Genomic DNA, 22,420 nt, shown 5'->3' with positions numbered 1-22,420 from the left:
TGATATTTTGTTGTATAAATCTGTAGTGAAATGAATGAAAATGCAGAACTTTCTCTCAACACATGTTTCTGTTTCTTTTCCTTAGAATTCTCCAGCCAAAATACCTACATAAATCCTGAAAGATGAAGATCGCTTGAAAGCTTAAGTGAGGCACCTAGCTTCAGGGTAACTTATGCAATCCAAACATATCTAGTGGTGCCATTGAATAAGATGAAGCCCTTTCACGAGTAGTTGATATCAATCTTAGACCAGCGCCTCTTCTTGCACGGCATGATACTGAAACTTACCTGCCACAGGACAGAACCAGGGTAGGCTCCATTGACAGGTTCAATGGCTCTCTAGCTGCCAGGCAATGTTCAAAGAAGTGATATTTTGCTTGAAACAATTTTTTGGATTATGCTAGAGCTGTAATCTGGTGGCAAAAGAGAAGAATTTGAAGTTTGGAAGTTGGTATGGAGCAGATCACGTAGCTGGTATGGAGCAGATCACGTAGCTGGTCTGTAGGCATGCTGAAGTGATATATTTTGGTGAATTCAGCTTGCATTTGGTTGCCAACTTTGTATCAATTTAATGTGATGTAATCAGGGTTGATAAGAATGTATGGATAGGAAGTTATTGGGACTAAAATATGTTTGTGATTAGGTATAATAGTAGTCTATTTGCTTATAAAAATCTACTATATTTTTTCTACAATATATTAGAACTAATACAAGTTCTTCCTCTCTCTGGTTTTTTCTCTATTTTTCTCTCCCGTATAACCACATTACATGCTCAAATAACCAACAACTGGTATCAGAGCTCTACTTTGATCTTAAGGGGCTTGCAAAAAACCTTTAGCTTGGCACATTCTCAATCAGTCCTTACCTCACCAAAAACCAAGCTTCATGGCAGCAAGTTCAGCCTCACTCTTGCCTTTAACCTTCAATGGGGAACAATACCATATGTGGGCTGTTAAGATGAAGGCTTACTTGAGAGGTTAGAGTTTATGGCAAGTATGTAGAAGAAGAGAAGCAGTCGCCACAGTTGGAACCAAATCCAACCTTGAATTTAATAAGACTTCATGAAGAAGAGACTACAAAAGCTCCAAGAGCCCTGTCTCATTTACATGTTGCAGTCACTGATCAATTCTTCACAAGGATAATGGCTTGTGAGACAGCAAATGAAGCTTGGGACAAACTTAAAGAAGAATTTGGAAGAAGTAGCCAAACCAGAAACATGCAAGTCTTGAACCTAAGGAGAGAGTTTGAGACATTGAAAATGCAAGAGGCTGAAGTGGTTAAAGAGTATGTAGATAAATTAATGAATGTGGTTAACAAGATAAGGTTGCTAGGGGAAGAGATAACTGATAAAAGAATTGTTGAAAAGGTATTGGTAAGCCTACCCGAGAGGTTTGAATTAAAAATCTCTTTTTTGGAGGATTCCAAAGACTTGTCTCAAATCACCTTAACCGAACTTGTCCATGCTCTTCAAGCTCAAGAGTAAAGAAGAAAACTGAGGCAAGAGGACAATGGTGAAGCTGCATTGATTGTCCAACAAAAGAGCAAACCAACTTAGGGAGGAAACAAGAAGTTTATAGGAGATAAGAGAGGAAAGGAGAGAGTAAGTAATCAGTGAAACAAACTAGCAGGTTTCAGGAGTTTTGCACCATGTTCCCACTGCAAAAAGAAGAATCATGCTGAGAACAAATGCTGATTTAGACCAAATGTTCAATGCAGGGCGTGTAAACAGCTAGGCCACATTGAAAAGGTCTTTAAAAACAAACCACAGCAGCCTACACAGCAAGCACAGACGACTGAAGATTTGCAGCAGAATTCAGATTCTAAACAGCTATTTGTGGCATCCTACTATGCTATTCAGTTCAATGCTGGAACTTGGCTGATTGATAGTGGATGTACAAACCACATGACGCCTGATTTGGAGAATTTTGTGAAGTTGGATCAAGCATACCAGTCAAGTGTAAAGATGGAAAATGGTGAACTTGTGAAGGTTAAAGGTAGGGGAGATGTGGTTGTGCAAACCATGACAGGTACAAAAATTATTTACAATGTGTTGTTTGTTCCTGAAATCAACCAAAATATGCTTAGCATAAGATAAATGCTTGAAAGAAATTACATCCTACACTTTGAAAACAAAACTAGCACAATATTAGATAATGAAGGAAATGTGATGATGCATGTTAAAATGGTAGGGAAGAGCTTCCCTGTTGAACTCAAAAAATCAGAATTTCATGCTATGACAGTGAATTTAGATGACACAGACCTATTGTTAGTGTATGCCCTAGGAACCAATCGTGTCATCGGTTCCGAGGCATTATGTTTTGTATATATATGTGAATGTATATAGTTTGTATATACATTTTATCTTATCAATAAAAGAAAGTGTTCTTATTTCACATGTGGTTTATTGCTTCATTTATATATATGTATTACATGTGAAATGTCCGGATGATACAAATCTTTAGAAGATCAAAATCATCAAAGTATTCCCTACATAGGTAATATTAATTGGGCAATAATATTACATAGTAGGCATGCTGAATGCCTCCGTAGAATATCATGTGATGGTATTGGTGTGGGTGATTATAAAAGTTATATCACTAGGGCATTAGCATGGATACGCGGTTAGTGAACTGTTTATCGAATATGGCCATTTATGATGAATCACATGGACATTTAAAATGTAGTCAATGATTTATCATAAGATCGTACTAGGGTATTATTAATCCTTAGACCTGAGATATCACGGTTGGATTCTGCATAAACGCATATGGTTCATATGGTGTATAAACATGAGGCTAATCATGCCATGTGTTAATAAGCCGATTTGGCCATGTGTTGTTTATGTGTGAGGACAAGTGATAGTCAAGATGGGATCCGTTGACTTGGTATAGATTGATATCAAGTTCCTAGACAAATGTCAAGATACATTGGAAAAGGGAAATCTCCGGCCGGGGTATACAAAATGTTACATGAAAGGTTGTTTCATGGTGACACGTTCCATATGTATTGAATTAAAATTAAGATAAGGATTTTGACATACCATGAATCCATTCTTAATTGGGATTAGATAACGGAAGGATTTGATTATACAACGTGTATGATTGTAAAAGGTTCGTTGGAGTATATCTTCATTGTGACTTAGGGGTTATGGAGCATTGCTAGATGCCTACCATAATCAGTGGGAGTTTTGTTCATAAAGAGTTATGACAAAACATATCGAAATAGACTGTGATATTGGGCCCACGGCTAGGCCACAGTGAACCTAAGAGGTCACACATAAAAACTAAGGAGAATGAAGAAATAGCCAAAGAGAGTTGATTATCCAAGGTTGGCTAGCACCTACCAAAGGTAATAAAGTTATTTATATTAATCATTTTCTTTATATTAAATTGGATTTTACAAGGGGTTGTAATTGTAAACAATTTAAGGGTTAAATTGTTATGTAAACAATTTAAGAGTTAAATTGTTAATTGTGATTAAATGTTAATCCAATGTTATCATTTAAAGAAGTTTAACAACTTCATAACAATTATGGAATTGTTTAAGGAAGTCCAAAACAATTATTGAATTGTTTACAAGGATTCCTATATAAAGAAAATGATATATGAATTTTTGGGTAGAGAAAAAAAATCTCTAAGAACCCTAAATCTCCCTCTTGGTCAAATCTCTTCTTCCCTTGGTGTGGATACTCTTTTGCTTAATTTCTCTTGAAATTAAGAGTCTCCAAGGTTGCTAAGGGCTTAAGGTAACATGTTCTACCTTACTTATTTCAATTTGATTGAAATTTATTTTTAAACTATGACTATATTTGTTATAGTATGATATGCTTGATTCTCCATGCATCTATCTTTCACCTATGGCATAAAAAATATGGTCATTACCATTATGCTGGCCTTAGGCAAATGAAACTTAAAGGTATGGTACACACCTTACCCGAAATGGAAGAGAAAGAAGGCTTGTGTAGAGTATGTCAAATAGGGAAGCTTAGCAGACCAGCCTTTCCAACAAACCAGGCTTGGAGAGCTACTGAAAAGCTCCAATTGGTGCACACTGATGTGTGTGGACTAATGCAGACCCCATCCATAAATGGATCCATATTTTTCACTTTGTTTATTGATGATCATTCAAGAATGACTTGGGTGTACTTCCTAAAGCAAAGAGGAAAAGTTGCTGTTGTGTTTAGGAGGTTCAAAGCTGAAGTTGAAAACCAAGCTGGAGTAAAGATCAAGGCTATGAGAAGTGATAATGGGGGTGAATACACCTCAAGTGAGTTTGAATCAACATGCAGGGAGGCTGGAATATGGCATCAGTTTAGCTGTCCCTACACTCCTCAACAAAATGGAGTGGGTGAGAGAAAAAATAGGACAGTGATGGAGATGTCCAAATGCTTGTTGACTGAAAAAGGGTTGTCAAATGAGTTATGGGCAGAATCTGTCAATACTAGTGTGTATTTGTTGAATAGGCTTCCAACCAAGGCTTTAAAGGATCAAACTCCATTTGAAGCATGGTATGAAGCTAAGTCTCAAGTGGAACATCTAAGAGTCTTTGGGAGTATATGTTATGTGCTCATACTAGCCATCAAAAGATCAAAGCTTGATGATAAAGCAAGGGCTGGAATTCTGGTAGGTTACAGCCTCCAATCCAAGGCATACAGGGTTTTCATTCCAGAGTCAAGAAAGGTTGTGGTTTCAAGGGATGTAAAGGTTGGTGAGAGGTCAGTTTGGAACTGGGAAAAGAAGAAAATTTAGCTTGATCCACGGCCATAACAAAGAGAGCAAGTTGTTAACCAAGTTGATGGGGCAGATTTTGAAATAGAAGAAGAAGTATCAGTCAGAGGAACTAGACCTCTTGCTGAGATTTATGGGAGATGCAATGTTGCATTGCTTGAACCAACATCTTATCATGAAGCAACTAAGTCAAAGGAATGGAGGCTTGCTATGCAGGAGGAGTTGTCCATGATAGAAAAGAATGGAACATGGGAGCTTATGGACAAGCTTGCCGGAAGAAAAGTGATCCAAGTAAAGTGGATCTTCAAGAAAAAATTGAACCCTGATGGTTCAGTTTTGAAGCACAAAGCTAGGTTAGTAGTGAAGGGGTTTGCACAACAACATGGTGTGGACTTTCAAGACACATTTGCCCCAGTTGCTAGACATGATACAATCAGGTTAGTCCTTGCTTTGGCAACTCAATTCAAGTGGAAAGTATATCAAATGGATGTCAAGTCAGCTTTCTTGAATGGTTGGTTGGATGAGGAGATCTTTGTAGAAAAACCTGAGGGACATGAAGTCAAGGGGAAAGAGGACTAGGTGTACCTATTGAGGAAGGCCTTATATGGCCTAAAACAAGCTCCAAGAGCTTGGTACAGCAGAATCAATGACTACCTAATCAGCCTAGGTTATGCAATGAGCTCAAATGAGCATACTTTGTATGTGAAGAAAGCCAATGAAGATGTGATCATGGTTTCCTTTTATGTAGATGATTTGTTGGTGACAGGAAACAATGCTATTCAGGTTAAAGAGTTCAAGAAAGCAATGCACAAAGAGTTTGAGATGACTGATTTGGGAGAAATGACTTATTTCCTTGGAATGGAAATTCATCAATCTCAAGATGGCATTTTCATTTGTCAAAGGAGATATGCTAATGAGATGCTTAAGAAGTTTGGAATGGATGAATGTAAGTCGGTTGCCACACCTTTGGTGTAAAACCAAAGGCTGTGCAAAGATGATGGAGCAGCCCCGGTGGATGAGACAGATTATAGGAGAATGATTGGGAGCTTGTTATATTTAACAGCGACAAGACCTAATCTCATGTTTACCACTAGTCTCCTATCAAGATTTATGAGTAAATCAAGTGAGGAACATCTTAAAGCAGCCAAGAGAGTGCTCAAGTTCATTAGAGGAACTGCAGATCATGGAATCCGGTTCAAGGAATCTGAAAATTTCATATTGATAAGCTATGCAGACAGTGATTGGGGAGGCTCCTGTGATGACATGCGAAGCATATTAGGGTATGTTTCCTCCTGAATTATGGTGCCTCCACTGCAGAGGCTGAATACATATCAGCTGCTGCTGCAATAAATCAAGCAATATGGTTGAGAAATTTGATGGTTGATATGGAGTTAAAACAGTGTGAGCCTACTGAAATTTTTTGTGATAATCAATCGGCTGTTGCTATGGCAAAGAATCTAGTCATGCATGGTCGAACCAAGCACATACAAATCAAGTTTCATGCAGTGAGGGAGGCTGAGCAATCCAGGGAAATCAGATTGACACACTGCAGGGGGGAAGTGAAATTGGCTAACATATTTACTAAGTCCTTATGTAAGTCCAAGTTTGAAGACTTAAAGCTTAAACTTGGTGTCTCAAGCAAAAATATCAAGGAGGAGTGTTCAAAGAAGTGATATTTAGCTTGAAACAATTTTTTGGATTATGCTGGAGCTGTGATCTAGCGGCAAAAGAGAAGAATTTGAAGTTTGGAAGCTGGTATGGAGCAATTCATGTAGCTAGTCTGTAGGCATGCTGAAGTGATATATTTTGGTGAATTCAACTTGCATTTGGTTGCCAACTTTGTATCAATTTCATGTGATGTAATCAGAGTTGATAAGAATGTATGGATAGAAAGTTATTGAGACTAAAATATGTTTGTGATTAGGTACAACAGTAGTCTGTTTGCTTATAAAAATCTACTGTATTTTTTCTGCAATATATTAGAACTAATACAAGTTCTTTCTCTCTCTGGTTTTCTCTCTTTTTCTCTTCCGTATAACCACATTACATGCTCAAATAACCAACAGACAAGACAAGACAAAGACAGTACCACTTGGAATAAGGACAAGAACCCTTCTCTTCTTCTCTTCCCACGCTATAAAACTGAAATCAGGACGAAGGATAAATATTAATAACGGTAGGACATGTACCGTAGAGCCACTATACTACATTATTAATGGACACAAGAGGCATCTTCCTCCCTTTATTTTCTTCCAACCGCATGCATTAAGGGGCCATCAAGAGACCACACTTCCTCAACAAGTACCATCCATCAACATAAGTTGTTAATGAACTTCTACGGCTTGCCCCACAAGTCACAACCACCACACCACATTCACTAAATTTAAAATCAGACCTTTCTGTTCAATTAATTCACTAATCTCAAGAACAAGTACAAGATTTACAAGAAACCAAATGCTAAAAGAACTTATTAAAGATTGAAAAAGAATCATAATAAGAGGCTNGTATCAATTTAATGTGATGTAATCAGGGTTGATAAGAATGTATGGATAGGAAGTTATTGGGACTAAAATATGTTTGTGATTAGGTACAACAGTAGTCTGTTTGCTTATAAAAATCTACTGTATTTTTTTTGCAATATATTAGAACTAATACAAGTTCTTCCTCTCCTCTCTCTGGTTTTCTCTCTTTTTCTCTCCCGTATAACCACGTTACATGCTCAAATAACCAACAGACAAGACAAGACAAAGACAGTACCATTTGGAATAAGGACAAAAACCCTTCTCTTCTTCTCTTCCCACGCTATAAAACTGAAATCAGGACGAAGGATAAACATTAATAACGGTATGACATGTACCGTAGAGCCACTATACTACATTATTAATGGACAAAAGAGGCATCTTCCTCCCTTTATTTTCTTCCAACCGCATGCATTAAGGGACCATCAAGAGACCACACTTCCTCAACAAGTACCATCCATCAACATAAGTTGTTAATGAACTTCTACGGCTTGCCCCACAAGTCACAACCACCACACCACATTCACTAAATTTAAAATCAGACCTTTCTGTTCAATTAATTCACTAATCTCAAGAACAAGTACAAGATTTACAAGAAACCAAATGCTAAAAGAACTTATTAAAGATTGAAAAAGAATCATAATAAGAGGCTAAAAAGATTAAGATTTAATACAAAGAGTAAACGACTTTTTCCAACCCAAATAATGCTACTCTCTCTTTGCCCCTCAGTTTTGGCGAGTAGGAAGTGGGCTCTTAGCCTCATCCTGCTAGCCCCATATTTGGGCGAGCAACATGAGGACTCTTGGTCCCATCCTGCTAGCCTCCTAACTCCCCAATTTGGTCCCAAGTAAGAAATTATGTAGAATGATGATCATGTTTTTCAAATTAATATGAATATATATTACTATATACTTCATCAGTTATGAATGAAAATGGTAGATAGGTTTTAGTTTATAGTTTGTAAGTAGTAATTAGTAATTAGTTATGACTGAAAAAAAGTGTGTATGAGTAAATAAATAACCCTTTCGAAAAGCATTGCTGAGATATTTGGGAATCAATATATGAAATCTTTTTGTATTTGACGTTTTCTTATACAAATGCCATCCAATTTCTAACAAAGTATCATAAGCTGCAATGGAGCTCGCCGATCAAACACAAAAGTTTTCTACAAACAGGTTAGTTTTACCAATCATCACAATACCCTCATTTGTACATTGAACTTTGATTGTTATATTGAGCACATCAATCTTCTATTATTGTAGATTTTATAGTGATATGGTTTTCAAATTATTATTGTTTTTTTAAGGTTAATGGGAAAAGTTGCTGTAATAACCGGTGGTGCAAGAGGAATTGGAGCTGCCACGGCAAAAGTATTTGCAGAAAATGGTGCCCATATTGTCATTGCGGACATACTAGATGAACTGGGAACTACTCTGGCTGATTCAATTGGAGGTCGGTACATACATTGCGATGTGAGCAATGAATCAGATGTGGAATTGGCTATCCAACTCGCAATTACATGGAAAGGGCAATTAGACATAATGTTCAATAATGCTGGAATTTCTGGCCCTGATGGCAGCATCACCAATCTTGACATGAACCAACTGAATTCTCTGCTATCAGTTAATGTGAATGGAATTGTACACGGAATCAAGCACGCGGCAAGGGCAATGATCAATGGTGGAAGAGGAGGCTGTATCCTTTGCATGTCGAGCTCTGCAGCCCTAATGTCAGGCATGGATGGATGAGTTAATTTCTAGTTTATATTGTATTATTCTAAATTTATCCCCTTTAAAGTTAATTCTGATGGCAGGCCTTGGATCACACGCTTACTCAATGTCGAAAGAGGCCATCGTTGGATTGGCAAGAACCACAGCGTGTGAGTTGGGTGTGTATGGAATTCGGGTGAATTGTATATCTCCTCATGGTGTTCCTTCTGAGATGCTTATCAATGCCTATAGAAAGTTCCTTAAGAAAGTGGACATGAAGGGTGAAGAAGTGAGCGAGATAATATCCGAGAGAGGAAGTTTACTGCGTGGGAGATGTGGAAGATTTGAAGATGTGGCACAAGCTGCATTGTTTCTAGCCAGTGATGATGCCGGATTCATAACCGCACATAATCTTGTTATGGATGGAGGTTATACTTCTGCTTCGACTTCCATGAGTTTTATTTACCATTAATACTCACTAAGTAAAGATGCTAAATAAGAGAAGTAATTCAAATAAACTCCCTTCCTTTTGAAGATGTAACAAAGGTTTCAATGCCTTTCTATATTGGAAGTTGCAACTTCAAACTTGTAATGTAGCTAACTTATTATGGAGGCAACATTTTACCCTTTATCGTCAAATGGATAGACATTATTCGATTAATGAATCAAGATGTAATGCATATGACAATATTCGAATAATGAATCAAGATGTAATGCATTATGATTCTATTGTTTACTTATAAAGATGAAATAATGAAAGAATAAAATCAAATGTGTAGTACATGACCCCTACCCTATATTTTTTGGACACTGTATTGCCAGGTCTACTCATATTTGAGCTTCAGTTTCAAACATTTTTTCTTTTTTGTATCTATGCAAACGAGTATAGATGATAAAATAGGAAATGGATAAAAAGAGTACTTGATAATTCTCCAAAATCATGAATCCTCATTAACCGGCGGAAGTTTGTGTCATAGTACAAATCCAACAAACCAAACCAAAATCTATAGGAAAAGCCAACTCCCAAGTAACATATGGTTTCAAAAGACCTAAACCACCATACTGAGTAAACAAAATACAACACAATGAGATCCATTCTTGCGAGGCAGAGCCATAAAAATTGACCTAACATATCAGAAATCAGATGGTGAGATGACATCATCAATTTTTAATATCATTTTGACAACTTGTGTTGCAAGAAGGATCTGCTGTTGTTTCCCAATCAGTGTCTCAAAGACATTTTGCTCACGCATGTCCGTGGTGCCAACATCATTGCAATCTATTCCACAATATGGATTGTTTTCCTGCACGTTTGAATACAAAAAGAACTTTTGAGATCAGTAAAATTTCAGAACAATAGGATTACACAAAACAAATTCCCAGAAGCAATTGCCTAAGCTGAGATTGGCCATTATATCTATCCCATTACCTTAATTTGCTGAGATTTCACGGCAGATAATGTCTCAATAGGTTGGAGACCACTATTTTCCGCAAGAGCCATTGGGACAAAATCCAAAGCATCTGCAAACGCCCTAATAGCATACTGCAGATATAAAAGCAGCCAATGTTATTAACATCATCAGATTAAAAACAAATGCTAAAAGGGATTCGTAAAAAAGATTAAGAAATTTAGTTTTCATACTTGTTCAACTCCTGGGTATCTATCTGCAGCAGCCTCTACAGCAATTGAGCAAGATACCTCAGCTGAACCGCCACCATAAACAATGGAATTGTTACGAATCAGATTCCTAGCCACACACAATGCATCGTGGACACTGCGCTTAGTTTCCTCAATCATCATTTTGTTACCTAATGCATCAACAAACACAATAAGCTGGATCAGATTATTTAAATAACTTCAGCTCCCTTCTCAAGATTAACTCTTTCAGTACATCGATAAGTCCTTTATATAACCCACACCATATTGTAGGGCCAGAATGTATTGAACAGAATAAGTGCAACCAACCTTGTCTTGCTGCACTATAATGAACATAATAATACCAACTGATTCCACTTCATGAGAAAATGAAATGTAGTTAAACCAGCTACCGCTGATAAGTCAGCAAGAAGCACAGTTGACAAAGAGGAAACAAACATGGCTGATGTGTTACATAAATATACAGGCATTAGCGTCATGAAAATATTAGTTTTGTGGTTACTTTAGCCAAGTGAAAATTAGAATTTACTGAATTCGCAGGAAATGTTTAAAAACCAGGCCTTTAATACAACAGCCATCAGGCTTTAGCAGCTAGGCAGAGTTTACATCTTTTCTTTTGAACAGGTTTAATCAGAAAACGCTTGAAAGTGACAATCAGAAGCGACATACACATGAGACTACGAACAGTTAAACATATTAGCTGGCCCTATCAAAATAGATTTAAATATCGATGAACAATCATATCTAAATTTTAGTCCACATCTTACTACTATCAAAAATTAAAAACTTGATCAAATGAAAACCACAATTTTGACAGACCAAATAAATTTTAACAGTAGAAACAAGGAAACATAATTCTACCTCCACGAATAAATATGGTTACTGCCCTTGAATTTGCACAGTGTTCAATGTACAGCATTCGATCTTTTGTTGTACCAAAAGACTTCTCTCGAACCACACCAGCCTAAAAGAAACAATACAGTATAACATCAATAATTCTTGTACTTTGGAGATGCACTATAAAAAAGAATTATAACATAAAACAGGCAAAGATTTGAACACAGAAAAGTTCGTAATAAGAGTTAATCACAATTTGAAGGTACATGATGAGCGTTAGAAAGCTACTTAAAAATATATCTTTGTAAGTACTGTTGTATGGTTTTAACTGATTAACTCTTCTGTCTGTCAAATGAAACAGGATATACTTTTGGAAAAGACAAAAATACCTTAACATGCATTCTCAATCAAAATATAAACGGAAAAAAAAGCAGGTAGTACCTTTCCAAGCTTCTCAGGTGTCAACTCCTGAAACCTTGGAACAATTCGTCCACCTACAAAATGCAGATACCATTACTTTGCTAATAAGAAAGTTTTCCCAGAAGCAAATAAAAATGGGCTGAAAAAGAAATTTAAGTTCTAAGTAGGTATATTAACACAAACCTGTGGCTATAGCTATAAGCTCCAATTCTACACCACCAACCCAACGGACCGCAGGCAAGTTCCTGTGCATTAATAAGTGATTTGCCTCATCATCAAAACCCCATTGACAGATCACTAAGGTAGCTCCAACATCCTGCACACAGTCAAACAAGTAAATGTTGACCATTTAGTAATATGGTAAACCAGTCCCTCAAAAATCCAACGGCAACTGTTACAAGAAGAAAACATTAAGTTTCCAACAACATATTACAATTTCAAAAATATAATATAGCCTCTTGAAAACTTTTAAAATAAAATAAATTAAAAAATTTCAGAGAGAATGGGGTGCTTGATCTTTGGTAAAGAAGGTATTGACAAGATGTTTTAACATTGTAATAACTCCACAAAACCAGAAAGCCAACCCACCTTGCACTTTTGAACCATGTCATCAAAGTATTTCTGCTCCTGCAGACGTAAAGTCTGAAACTTCTCCACAGTATCAATGTCCACCTTATGTTTAGTCTTTGGTTTTGGTGGCTCAAAAGGGCAAGTCAAGATAGCAATTTTAGCATCTTCAATTCGCTTTGGCATCTGGGGATGGCTCATATCCTTATCAACAGTAATCCCATATACAAGCTCAGTGTCCTCCAGCTTTCCCCCTACTTTTCCTTCAACCTTAATCAAATCTAAATTAACATCTTTCCTCTCTAAATCTGCCACAGAAAGAACTGCTTTCACAGCTATTTCAGCCAAACTGCGCTTGCACCGATTCACCCTGCAAAAAAGAAGAAAAAATTCAACCTCATTAGCGCATAAGATAAAAGAGGTAAAAACAAATTAGCATATGTGGGTGGGCATTTATTTACACATATTGATGAGTAATACATGCTATTATGAAGTCAAAAAGCTTGTAAAGGATGTCATCAAACTTGCCAAAAAGTGGGACCGAACTTACATCTTAGAGTTTAAAGTAGTCATGCAAGTTTGAACCAGAGGCTCTATATTAGAAACCTCAAATTCAAACTTCTGAGCAATACGATCCAAGTGTTCAAAAGCTATTCTAGAAGCCATTTCATATCCCTCTGCAATTCGAATAGGATGAATTCCACGTTCCAAAAGCTGTTCAGCCTGCTCTAAAAGTGCACCAGCCAAAACAACAACACCAGTTGTCCCATCACCAATTTCATAATCCTGACTACGAGATAATTCAACCATCAACTTTGCAATCTGATTGTCAACATCCATCTGCTCAAGGATCGTGGCACCATCATTTGCTGAAAACACAAATTATAAAAAAGAAAAAAAGGGTAATGAAACAAAATCTACCAACTTTATTCGCTTTCCCAATGAGTGAAATGCAACGAAATCCATAAATCTCAGGTTAAATGGTCTACCCCTCATAATGCACATATGTAAATTTCTACACATAGTTACAAAAACAGTTTAATCAAACTCCTTAAAACTTGAACACTTCTCACAAACAGAACCCTAAACTTAAACAGTCAAGAACTTTACTTAACATAATGTTCACTAAGATCCATAAACCAAGCAAAAAAAAGCAAAAACCGGTAAAATCTAAACGGGAGAAGAAGACGTACTAATGACGACGTCACCGTCGGGGCTCTGGAGCATTTTGTCCATGCCTTTGGGTCCAAGCGAGGTTCGGAGGATCCGAGACACAGCTTTGCCGGCAGAAATGTTGGCTTTCTGAGCATCAAGTCCACGCAACCTGGACTTCTCATCTTGCTGTTTTATTAGTATAAATGGACGACCAAACTCATCAAACGCTAACGCCATTTTCTTGTCTTCTGGATTTTCAGTATTGCATCCTCTCACTGAATCAGATTTCAAGAAGAACGTAGAAGCCTTGCGAGCGTAGTGACACTGAGATTTATATCGAGAGGGCGGGTGTGTTCAAAGCCCTAACTTTCTGGTAAATTCGTAATTTTATGCTGAGACTTAATGGGCCGCTAACTCCCATTCTATTTGAACCGGCCCGTTTCCTTAATTGTTTAGATATTTTTGATAGAATTTATACTAATAATATTATTTGTAAAAACTCTTTCCTCACCCTTATGTGTCATGAAATAAATGGATGAATGCACGTAAAAAAATTAACTCATTAAATATTCAACAAATTAGATAAATGATTTATCAATTAAAGAGTAATGACATATAAGACTGTATGAAAAAAGTTTATACAAATGGTATTGCTCTTTATAATATACCACAATTGTAAAATAAAAATCACCACTAAGTAGTCTGATGGTAAAAGAGTATAATGAGATTCATGAGTTCTTGAGTGAGTCCTCCAAACATTAATATGAGTGGCTACTAGGGGACTCTAACCCAGTTGGCAATTCCAGGGCCCCAGACAATTAGTTCGAGTCCCCTAGACACTAATAGGGATAAGAGTGGTCATTGGGAGGCTCTTACCCGCTTGCAGTTTTAAGATCTCAGACGATTAGTTCAATTCCCCCCAGACACTAATAAGAGTGGCCACTGGGGGGCTCTTACCTAACTAGCAATTCTAAAGTCTTGGATAAATTAGGTAAAGTATGCGTAAATTGACTCGGATACTCCTAATAATAAAAAAATAAAAGATTGTAAATTAAATTTATTGTTGGAATCATATTGAGAATTGGCCATATTTATTTATTTTTGTATTATGATGTCCCAATCACAAAATTGATTGGATTCACAAAATTGATTGGAAATCTCTAAATCAAGTTAATTTGGGATTCACAAGGCAAAGAGCATTCGAGTGTGATATGGGTGGCATTACTCAAAGGGACGAGTCTTTAACGTTTTGGTGATTAAACTACTACTATTACTGTGTGTTATTTGGGTGTGTTGGGCTCTAGGGATGGGTACAAAGCTCAGCCCTGCGGGGACTCGTCCTGACCTGGTTCGAATGGGGTGGATTTTTTCCAAATCGTTCGGACTTTGGGTTGAGATCGAGCTTAAGATTAGCCTCAAAATTCGGGGATGTGTCGGGGCCGAGATAGGTCTTGCCCCGACCCGCCCCATATATATATATATATATATATATCAATTTTAATTTTAATTTTATTAATTAAAAATCAATCTTATATACCTATATTAATTTTAATATTTGAAAATCAATCATATATACCTATAATAATTTTAATATTTGAAAATCAATTATACATTATACAATAACAAATACTAATTGTGTAAGTATTTTATAAAACTATATACAAATAGGTAATAAATAAAACTAGATTAAATATAATAAATCATTATAAATATTTGTAATATATATATATATATACATATTATGTTAATGTTATGAAACAAAAGTTATACAATCGACATTATATATTATACATTATATATGGTATACATTTGACATTATACATTATACATTGTATATTATATATTATATATGGTATATACTATATAAATATAATGTTTATAACATATATATGTTGTACATTATAATTTATACATAATAATATAATATGTTACTATCTATAATCTTACGTTAATACATAATATATATTTAATATATTATTTGTTGTTTTGATTGATTATAGTGAATCAATAAATCATTATAATTTTTTTTTTTATCCCTCATTGAATCATTATTTCAATTCTATTATCTAATTGTCTTTGTTATATTGTGATAGCTATTTATTTAGAATTTATTATATTATATATGATAGTTATTTATTTAAAATTTATTATAATATATATGTATAATATATCATATATAATACATTATATATTAAAGAGACATTATATATGTTAATACTTATTACTTAATACAATAATACATAATATTATATATATATATATAATGTATTATAATTACTATTTTGATATTTGGATTCATTATAATCATTAATCATGGGCAGATCCAACACTTGTCGAGGATAGACATTTTAACAAAAAAATACTAATATGTATAATTGTGGGGTGGGTCTTTTTGGCAGCTCATGTTTTGAATCTTGATACTGTCATATTTTGAATCATTTGATTATAAATTTGTCACATATTGTAATATATTATCAATTTAATATGATAGTTTTTATATTTAATATATACATTATAGATTTAATTTTCTTTTTTGATGATATGGTCTTTATGTTTAATATGTATATTATATATTTAATTTTTTTTTTTTTTTTTGTTGGTATATATAATTTAGAGAAAAAGATAATAAAACTAATAAGGATAGAAAAAGACATAAAACCCACAAATGAAAATTCGGGGAATCCCCAAATTCTCCGTTTGGGGAACGGGTTTTTTTTTTGGATTCCCAGAATGGGCTTTGGGCCGCGGTTGGAGACAGGGGTCCCCGACCCCGCCTCGGCCCATGCCCATCCCTATTGGGCTCCTTAAATCATTGAAAAAACGAAAAACTCGATAAAAGATGTGTAAAGGAAATTTGAGATCAGGGTTTGAGGAATTGCCAGAGTGAGGGGCGTTTGGTAGTAGGAGGCCCCAGCACAAAAGGATTGGAGGGCACAATTGAATGGATGGAGCGCAAAGGTCGAGTCAGTTGTGGGCCTGTTGCACAAGCAAAGGGAGTGTCGAGGGTGCGAGTTGTGGGGTCAGGTGGTGTGGTCAGGTGGTTTCGCTCAGCTGGGGGACAGTGCTGGGGTTAAGCGGGGGGTGGGAGTAAACGGGACGAACGTCGTTGTGGTGCTGTGGGGTGGGGAGGGGTTGTGGGTTGTTGGTTGGGCGGTCGAAAAAGTGAGGTTTGTTGGACTCACTCTGTCCGCTTGGGGGGGGGTAGGAGGGGCGGGTGTGTGGCTGGGGGGTGAGTGGGAGGGGGGGTGGGGAGGGTGGGCGTGGGTCCGGCGAATATTGTGGGTGCTTTTGGGGTGGGAGGGCTGTTTGGGGGTGGGGGTTGGTGTTGCGGGGTGGGGGGTTGTGTCGTGCGCGGGGGGGGGGGTGGGTTGTGGGGTGGGGGGGGGGGTGGGGTGGTGTTAGGTGTGGAGTATACCGTGTGGGGCAATTGGGTGGTGTGTGGGGGTGTGGTTGTGTGGGTTTTTGCTGTCTCAGGTGTGGGGGCGGGGTGGGGGTGGTGGGGTTGGCGGGGAGGGTAGTGTTGGTGTGGTGGGGTTGGGGGTTTATGACTTTTGGAGGAGATCGAGCGTAAGAGGACCCAACAGTCGGGAGGGGCGGGCCAGATAGGTCGGCCCGACCCCCCCAGAGATTCATATACGAGAGAGAGAGCAAGGGAGGGGAAGGGATGAGGAAAACGCAGCTTAGACCGAGAGGAAGGGATAGGGGAAAAGCAAGCGAGAATACCGAGAATATGGCAGATGGGGGAACAGCAAGGAGCCAGGAGACAAGAACAAGACTAAGGGGGAAGTAGGTGATAAACGAGAACTTACATCTTAGAGTTTAAAGTAGTCATGCAAGTTTGAACCAGAGGCTCTATATTAGAAACCTCAAATTCAAACTTCTGAGCAATACGATCCAAGTGTTCAAAAGCTATTCTAGAAGCCATTTCATATCCCTCTGCAATTCGAATAGGATGAATTCCACGTTCCAAAAGCTGTTCAGCCTGCTCTAAAAGTGCACCAGCCAAAACAACAACACCAGTTGTCCCATCACCAATTTCATAATCCTGACTACGAGATAATTCAACCATCAACTTTGCAATCTGATTGTCGACATCCATCTGCTCAAGGATCGTGGCACCATCATTTGCTGAAAACACAAATATAAAAAAGAAAAAAAAGGGTAATGAAACAAAATCTACCAACTTTATTCGCCTTCCTAATGAGTGAAATGCAACGAAATCCATAAATCTCAGATTAAATGGTCTACCCCTCATAATGCACATATGTAAATTTCTACACATAGTTACAAAAACAGTTTAATCAAACTCCTTAAAACTTGAACACTTCTCACACACAGAACCCTAAACTTAAACAGTCAAGAACTTTACTTAACATAATGTTCACTAAGATCCATAAACCAAGCAAAAAAAAGCAAAAACCGGTAAAATCTAAACGGGAGAAGAAGACGTACTAATGACGACGTCACCGTCGGGGCTCTGGAGCATTTTGTCCATGCCTTTGGGTCCAAGCGAGGTTCGGAGGATCCGAGACACAGCTTTGCCGGCAGAAATGTTGGCTTTCTGAGCATCAAGTCCACGCAACCTGGACTTCTCATCTTGCTGTTTTATTAGTATAAATGGACGACCAAACTCATCAAACGCTAACGCCATTTTCTTGTCTTCTGGATTTTCAGTATTGCATCCTCTCACTGAATCAGATTTCAAGAAGAACGTAGAAGCCTTGCGAGCGTAGTGACACTGAGATTTATATCGAGAGGGCGGGTGTGTTCAAAGCCCTAACTTTCTGGTAAATTCGTAATTTTATGCTGAGACTTAATGGGCCGCTAACTCCCATTCTATTTGAACCGGCCCGTTCCCTCAATTGTTTAGATATTTTTGATAGAATTTATACAAATAATATTATTTGTAAAAACTCTTTCCTCACCCTTATGTGTCATGAAATAAATGGATGAATGCACGTAAAAAAATTAACTCATTAAATGCTCAACAAATTAGATAAATGATTTGTCAATTAAACAGTGATGACACATAAGGTTGTATGAAAAAAGTTTATATAAATGGTATTGTTCTTTATAATATACCACAATTGTAAAATAAAAACCACTACTAAATAGTCTGATAGTAAAATAGTATAATGAGATTCATGAGCTCCTTGAGTGAGTCCCCCAAACATTAATATGAGTGGCTACTAGAGGGCTCCTACCCAATTGATAGTTTCAAGGCCCCGGACGATTAGTTCGAGTCTCCCTAGACACTAATAGGGATAGGAGTGGTCATTGGGGGGCTCTTACCCGCTTGCAGTTCTAGGGTCTCAGACTCTCAAACAATTAGTTCAAGTCCTCCCCAAACACTAATAAGGGTGGTCACTGGGGGACTCTTACCCGACTAACAATTCTAGAGCCTTGGATAAATTAATTAAAGTACACGTAAACTGACTCGAATACCCCCAATAATAATAATAAGAATAATAAAATTGTAAATTAAATTTATTGTTGGAATCATATTGAGAATTGGCCTTATTTATTTATTTTTGTGTTATGATGTCCCAATCACAAAATTGAAATCTCTCTAAATAAAGTTAATTTGGGATTCACAAGGCAAAGAGCATTTGAGTGTGATATGGGTGCCATTACTGAGTCTTTAACGTTTTGGTGATTAAACTACTACTACTACTATGTGTTATGTGGGTATGTTGGGCTCCTTAAATCATTGAAAAAACGAAAAACTCGTGAATGTTGAATTCATTAATTAGGTTGATCAAACAAGGAAAATGCAACAACTAACAGCTGGAGAAATGCAAAATTTGAACTAAACTTAGCAAAAGAAAGTACCCAGAATTGTTTTGTAAAGAGCACCAAAAATAGGTAAAGAGTACTTGGTTATCCTGAAATCTGCGCAAACAAGATCCCCTACACCATAAGAATGTCCACAATTTATGGCTAAACCCAAGATTATATATGCAATACCGTTGCAAAACTCTTGATACATCGTACACCAATCATTTGTGCGATCTGCACTGTTCTCATATAGAGAACTCTGCATAAAATTCAACTTGGATACATAAATTTAAAACAACAAACCTATTTGACGTCAAAATGGCACCAAAAGTCACTGCTCTTGTTCTTGTCTTTGTTGCCATTGTTGGGTTGGCCTCGGCCCAGAACCAGAATCAAAACCAAAACCAGAACCAGAACCAGGCAGGAGGGGCCCCTGCCCCCAATAACCCAGCACCAGGAAATGCAAATCAAACAAATTCTAATCAAACAAATGCTAATCCTCCAAAGGAAGGTGCCCCGGCGGCAACAACACCTCCAACTCCCCCGGCTGCTAATCCTCCAAATAATCCACCAAATGTACCAGCGACACCAAGTCCAAACCCACCAACTTCCCCAGCAACACCAAATTCAAACCCACCAACTTCTTCTAATGATTCTAAAAACCCCCCACCACCGGCTAATGATGCAAATAACCCACCACCACCACCACCTGCTAATGACTCAAATAACCCACCACCACCTGCTAATGATTCAAACAGCCCACCTCCACCTACTAATGAATCCAACAACCCACCTCCAAATACCCCAGCTCCCGAGGCAAGTACCCCGCCTCCCGACACTCCGGCTCCCCCAACCTCCTCCTCTACACCGCCCACCTCTGAATCATCGGCGCCCAGCAATGCCCCTCCTCCCACTGAGACTTCCGATTCTCCAGCCTCTTCCCCCATCGCTGATAATGCTACAATGCCTGATGTGGCCTTGCCTGCACCCGTTGGCAGTGAGTCAAAAACCGATGCTCCTCCTGGAAGTGGTGCCACCGCTCTCCGGGTTTCTGGCCTCCTGGCTGGAGTTACTATCTCGGCTTTCTTCTTCTAAGCCTAAAGACTTAATGGTTCATTAATTGGGGCATATATCCATGCATGCATGATATATTTCTTGTCTTAGTGTTGAGTTCTATGGATTATGATGTCAGTGAAAGCTCAAGTTGAATGAAGATTAGTGTAATTGTTTCTCGAAATTTCAAGATGATAATTTTACGTATACAAATTCTTTCTCTTTTCGGTTATTTATTATTTTTAATTTAAAGCTAGGAGATGCTACATTAAACCTGCTTCATGATCAATTAATGCTCGTCTTTCTGTTTTCGGAAATCGTTTCACTGAGTCATTCCTAATTAATTATTTTAAGTTGAATTAGCTAACTAAGTCGGTATGCATATTAATAAAAAAAGAGTAACAAGACCATTCAATTACTTGAAAATTTTGCATTAGAGCAAAGGACATGTTCTCACCCAAGGTATAGCAAAATGACAAGTTCTCATCCCTGATTTTACAAATTTCATATTTCCACCCTTCAATTAACAAAACACTATTTAATGTAACGTTTAAAGGGTAAAATGATAATTTCAAAACTCATATCTCATTCACCCTCTCTCAACTCACCATCGTTGTCGACGTCATCATCAACCGTTTTCCGACTAGTTCAACCTGATTCTAATACCATTAGACCGCTCCAACGCCACCATCATCTTCCCCTTAACTCCTCTTCAACCATTCAACAAAAGCCCACACCTAGTGCTTGCCCATCAAGCACACACGCCCGCACAACCCTACGTGTGCGCCCACCTCTAGCTGCCACCCTCCAATAGTCACTTCCACACCACCCCCCCAACCCCTCGAGTTTGTGGTGGTTTTTGCGCAAATCAACTCAAATTCTAACCAAATCTTAGATAAACTGGTTGAGAGATAATTAAGAAGATGAAAAGGAGGGTATGAAGACGGGAGGAGGGGGAAATGAAGAAGAAGAGAGGACCGTAATTTGGTAATAATACCCTTTATATCTATGTCGAAACCCAACAATCATTAACAATATTAATTTAAGGTTGAGAATCTAAAATATATAAAACTAGAGGTAGAACCTTATCATTTAGCTAAACCTTGGTGGGAAAATGTGATTTGCTCTTTGTTTTATACGATTTTACAATTTATTTTATAATGAGAAATGCTATGTTTCTAACGTGTGACACATAAACGGAGACACCCTTGGCTTTAGAAACACACAACATTACATTTACCCCTATATTGAATATTAATCGAGAATCTTTCCAACAAACAAAATTAATCCATTATCCCAACACAATCATAAACACCATTCATTCACAGAAATCATAAATTCATTCATCTGCCCAAATCATAAAAACAAAAATATATTACAAAAATTAAATTAAAAATTCTAAGAAATGGAAGCTCTACTAATGGTGGCCTGGCCGAACATGCCTCGGCCAGCTGCCTAACCTTGATTTGGCCTGATCAATCATTGAAAAACCGCGACAGTCACGTTTAAAGTCGGCCAATCGACCAGACCGGAGTGCAAATGGCGACTATGTTTTGTATGTACATTGGTTTTTAGTCTGACATTAAGCAGTTTGTATTTGAAAAATAGGGTATAAATTTTATTTTCCGGAACCATAAATGAGAAAGATGTATCGAAATATTTAGCTGCTCAACTTCAGATATATATTCCTTTAGTTTATGATATCAAATAAAAATGTGAGAAGATTGTTAGTTCAGCATCTCCATAACCAACAACACTCAGAGATAACACCTTTACACACATGAAATCTCCATTTCCATATATTACTTTCATACACTTGCAATTCAGCAGTCAATTTTACCCAGATCAGATGGCAATGCTCATCACAAAATAGAAAGCCACCCATCCATACTGGATTCTGGAAAAATCACCTTCCATTCACATGCCATTAACTACATGCATCAGTGAAGAGACTCCACAAATTCAATTAAACCAACAAGAAATCAAAATTCACTCATTC

The 22,420-nt window shown here is 37.4% G+C and overlaps 3 protein-coding genes across 3 annotated transcripts; 2 read left to right on the top strand and 1 right to left on the bottom strand.

Annotated features, from left to right (window-relative positions):
• The first annotated feature begins 8,349 nt into the window (after positions 1 to 8,349).
• LOC116122084 (short-chain dehydrogenase reductase ATA1) lies at positions 8,350 to 9,436 on the top strand. The gene is made up of 3 exons (XM_031407998.1): positions 8,350 to 8,420; positions 8,552 to 8,979; positions 9,059 to 9,436. Exons 1-3 carry the CDS (start codon positions 8,380 to 8,382, stop codon positions 9,424 to 9,426), a joined length of 837 nt encoding a protein of 278 aa, XP_031263858.1. The 5' UTR covers positions 8,350 to 8,379; the 3' UTR covers positions 9,427 to 9,436.
• Positions 9,437 to 9,859: 423 nt separating this feature from the next.
• Positions 9,860 to 18,342, bottom strand: LOC116122095 (T-complex protein 1 subunit epsilon). Its single transcript, XM_031408011.1, has 11 exons — positions 18,043 to 18,342; positions 17,400 to 17,718; positions 13,629 to 13,939; positions 12,986 to 13,304; positions 12,457 to 12,805; positions 12,052 to 12,184; positions 11,890 to 11,942; positions 11,473 to 11,575; positions 10,597 to 10,763; positions 10,384 to 10,497; positions 9,860 to 10,258 (listed from the first exon to the last, which is right to left on the bottom strand). The coding sequence occupies exons 1-11, from the start codon at positions 18,239 to 18,241 to the stop codon at positions 10,088 to 10,090; spliced, it is 2,238 nt and encodes a 745-aa protein (XP_031263871.1). The 5' UTR covers positions 18,242 to 18,342; the 3' UTR covers positions 9,860 to 10,087.
• A 1,344-nt stretch (positions 18,343 to 19,686) lies between these two features.
• LOC116122094 (vegetative cell wall protein gp1-like) lies at positions 19,687 to 20,509 on the top strand. The gene has a single exon (XM_031408010.1). It carries the CDS (start codon positions 19,687 to 19,689, stop codon positions 20,461 to 20,463), a length of 777 nt encoding a protein of 258 aa, XP_031263870.1. The 3' UTR covers positions 20,464 to 20,509.
• Positions 20,510 to 22,420: the final 1,911 nt, after the last annotated feature.

This window comes from Pistacia vera, unplaced genomic scaffold (assembly GCF_008641045.1).
Source record: "Pistacia vera cultivar Batoury unplaced genomic scaffold, PisVer_v2 Contig1314, whole genome shotgun sequence".
Classification (NCBI taxonomy): domain Eukaryota; kingdom Viridiplantae; phylum Streptophyta; class Magnoliopsida; order Sapindales; family Anacardiaceae; genus Pistacia; species Pistacia vera.
Note: the sequence above shows the minus strand (reverse complement) of the source record. Positions and strands in the feature narration are given on the sequence as shown.

What these genes read in the sequence shown, in the direction of transcription:
- LOC116122084 (XM_031407998.1), top strand. Translation starts at nt 8,380, where the DNA reads ATGGAGCTCGCCGATCAAACACAAAAGTTTTCTACAAACAG. An exon ending in CAAAAGTTTTCTACAAACAG is followed by an intron (nt 8,421 to 8,551) that starts GTTAGTTTTACC and finishes TGTTTTTTTAAG; the next exon opens with GTTAATGGGAAAAGTTGCTG. An exon ending in CTCTGCAGCCCTAATGTCAG is followed by an intron (nt 8,980 to 9,058) that starts GCATGGATGGAT and finishes TTCTGATGGCAG; the next exon opens with GCCTTGGATCACACGCTTAC.
- LOC116122095 (XM_031408011.1), bottom strand. Translation starts at nt 18,241, where the DNA reads ATGGCGTTAGCGTTTGATGAGTTTGGTCGTCCATTTATACTAATAAAA. An exon ending in CGACGGTGACGTCGTCATTA is followed by an intron (nt 13,305 to 13,628) that starts GTACGTCTTCTT and finishes TTGTGTTTTCAG; the next exon opens with CAAATGATGGTGCCACGATC. An exon ending in TGAAATCTCAGCAAATTAAG is followed by an intron (nt 10,259 to 10,383) that starts GTAATGGGATAG and finishes TCAAACGTGCAG; the next exon opens with GAAAACAATCCATATTGTGG.
- LOC116122094 (XM_031408010.1), top strand. Translation starts at nt 19,687, where the DNA reads ATGGCACCAAAAGTCACTGCTCTTGTTCTTGTCTTTGTTGCCATTGTT.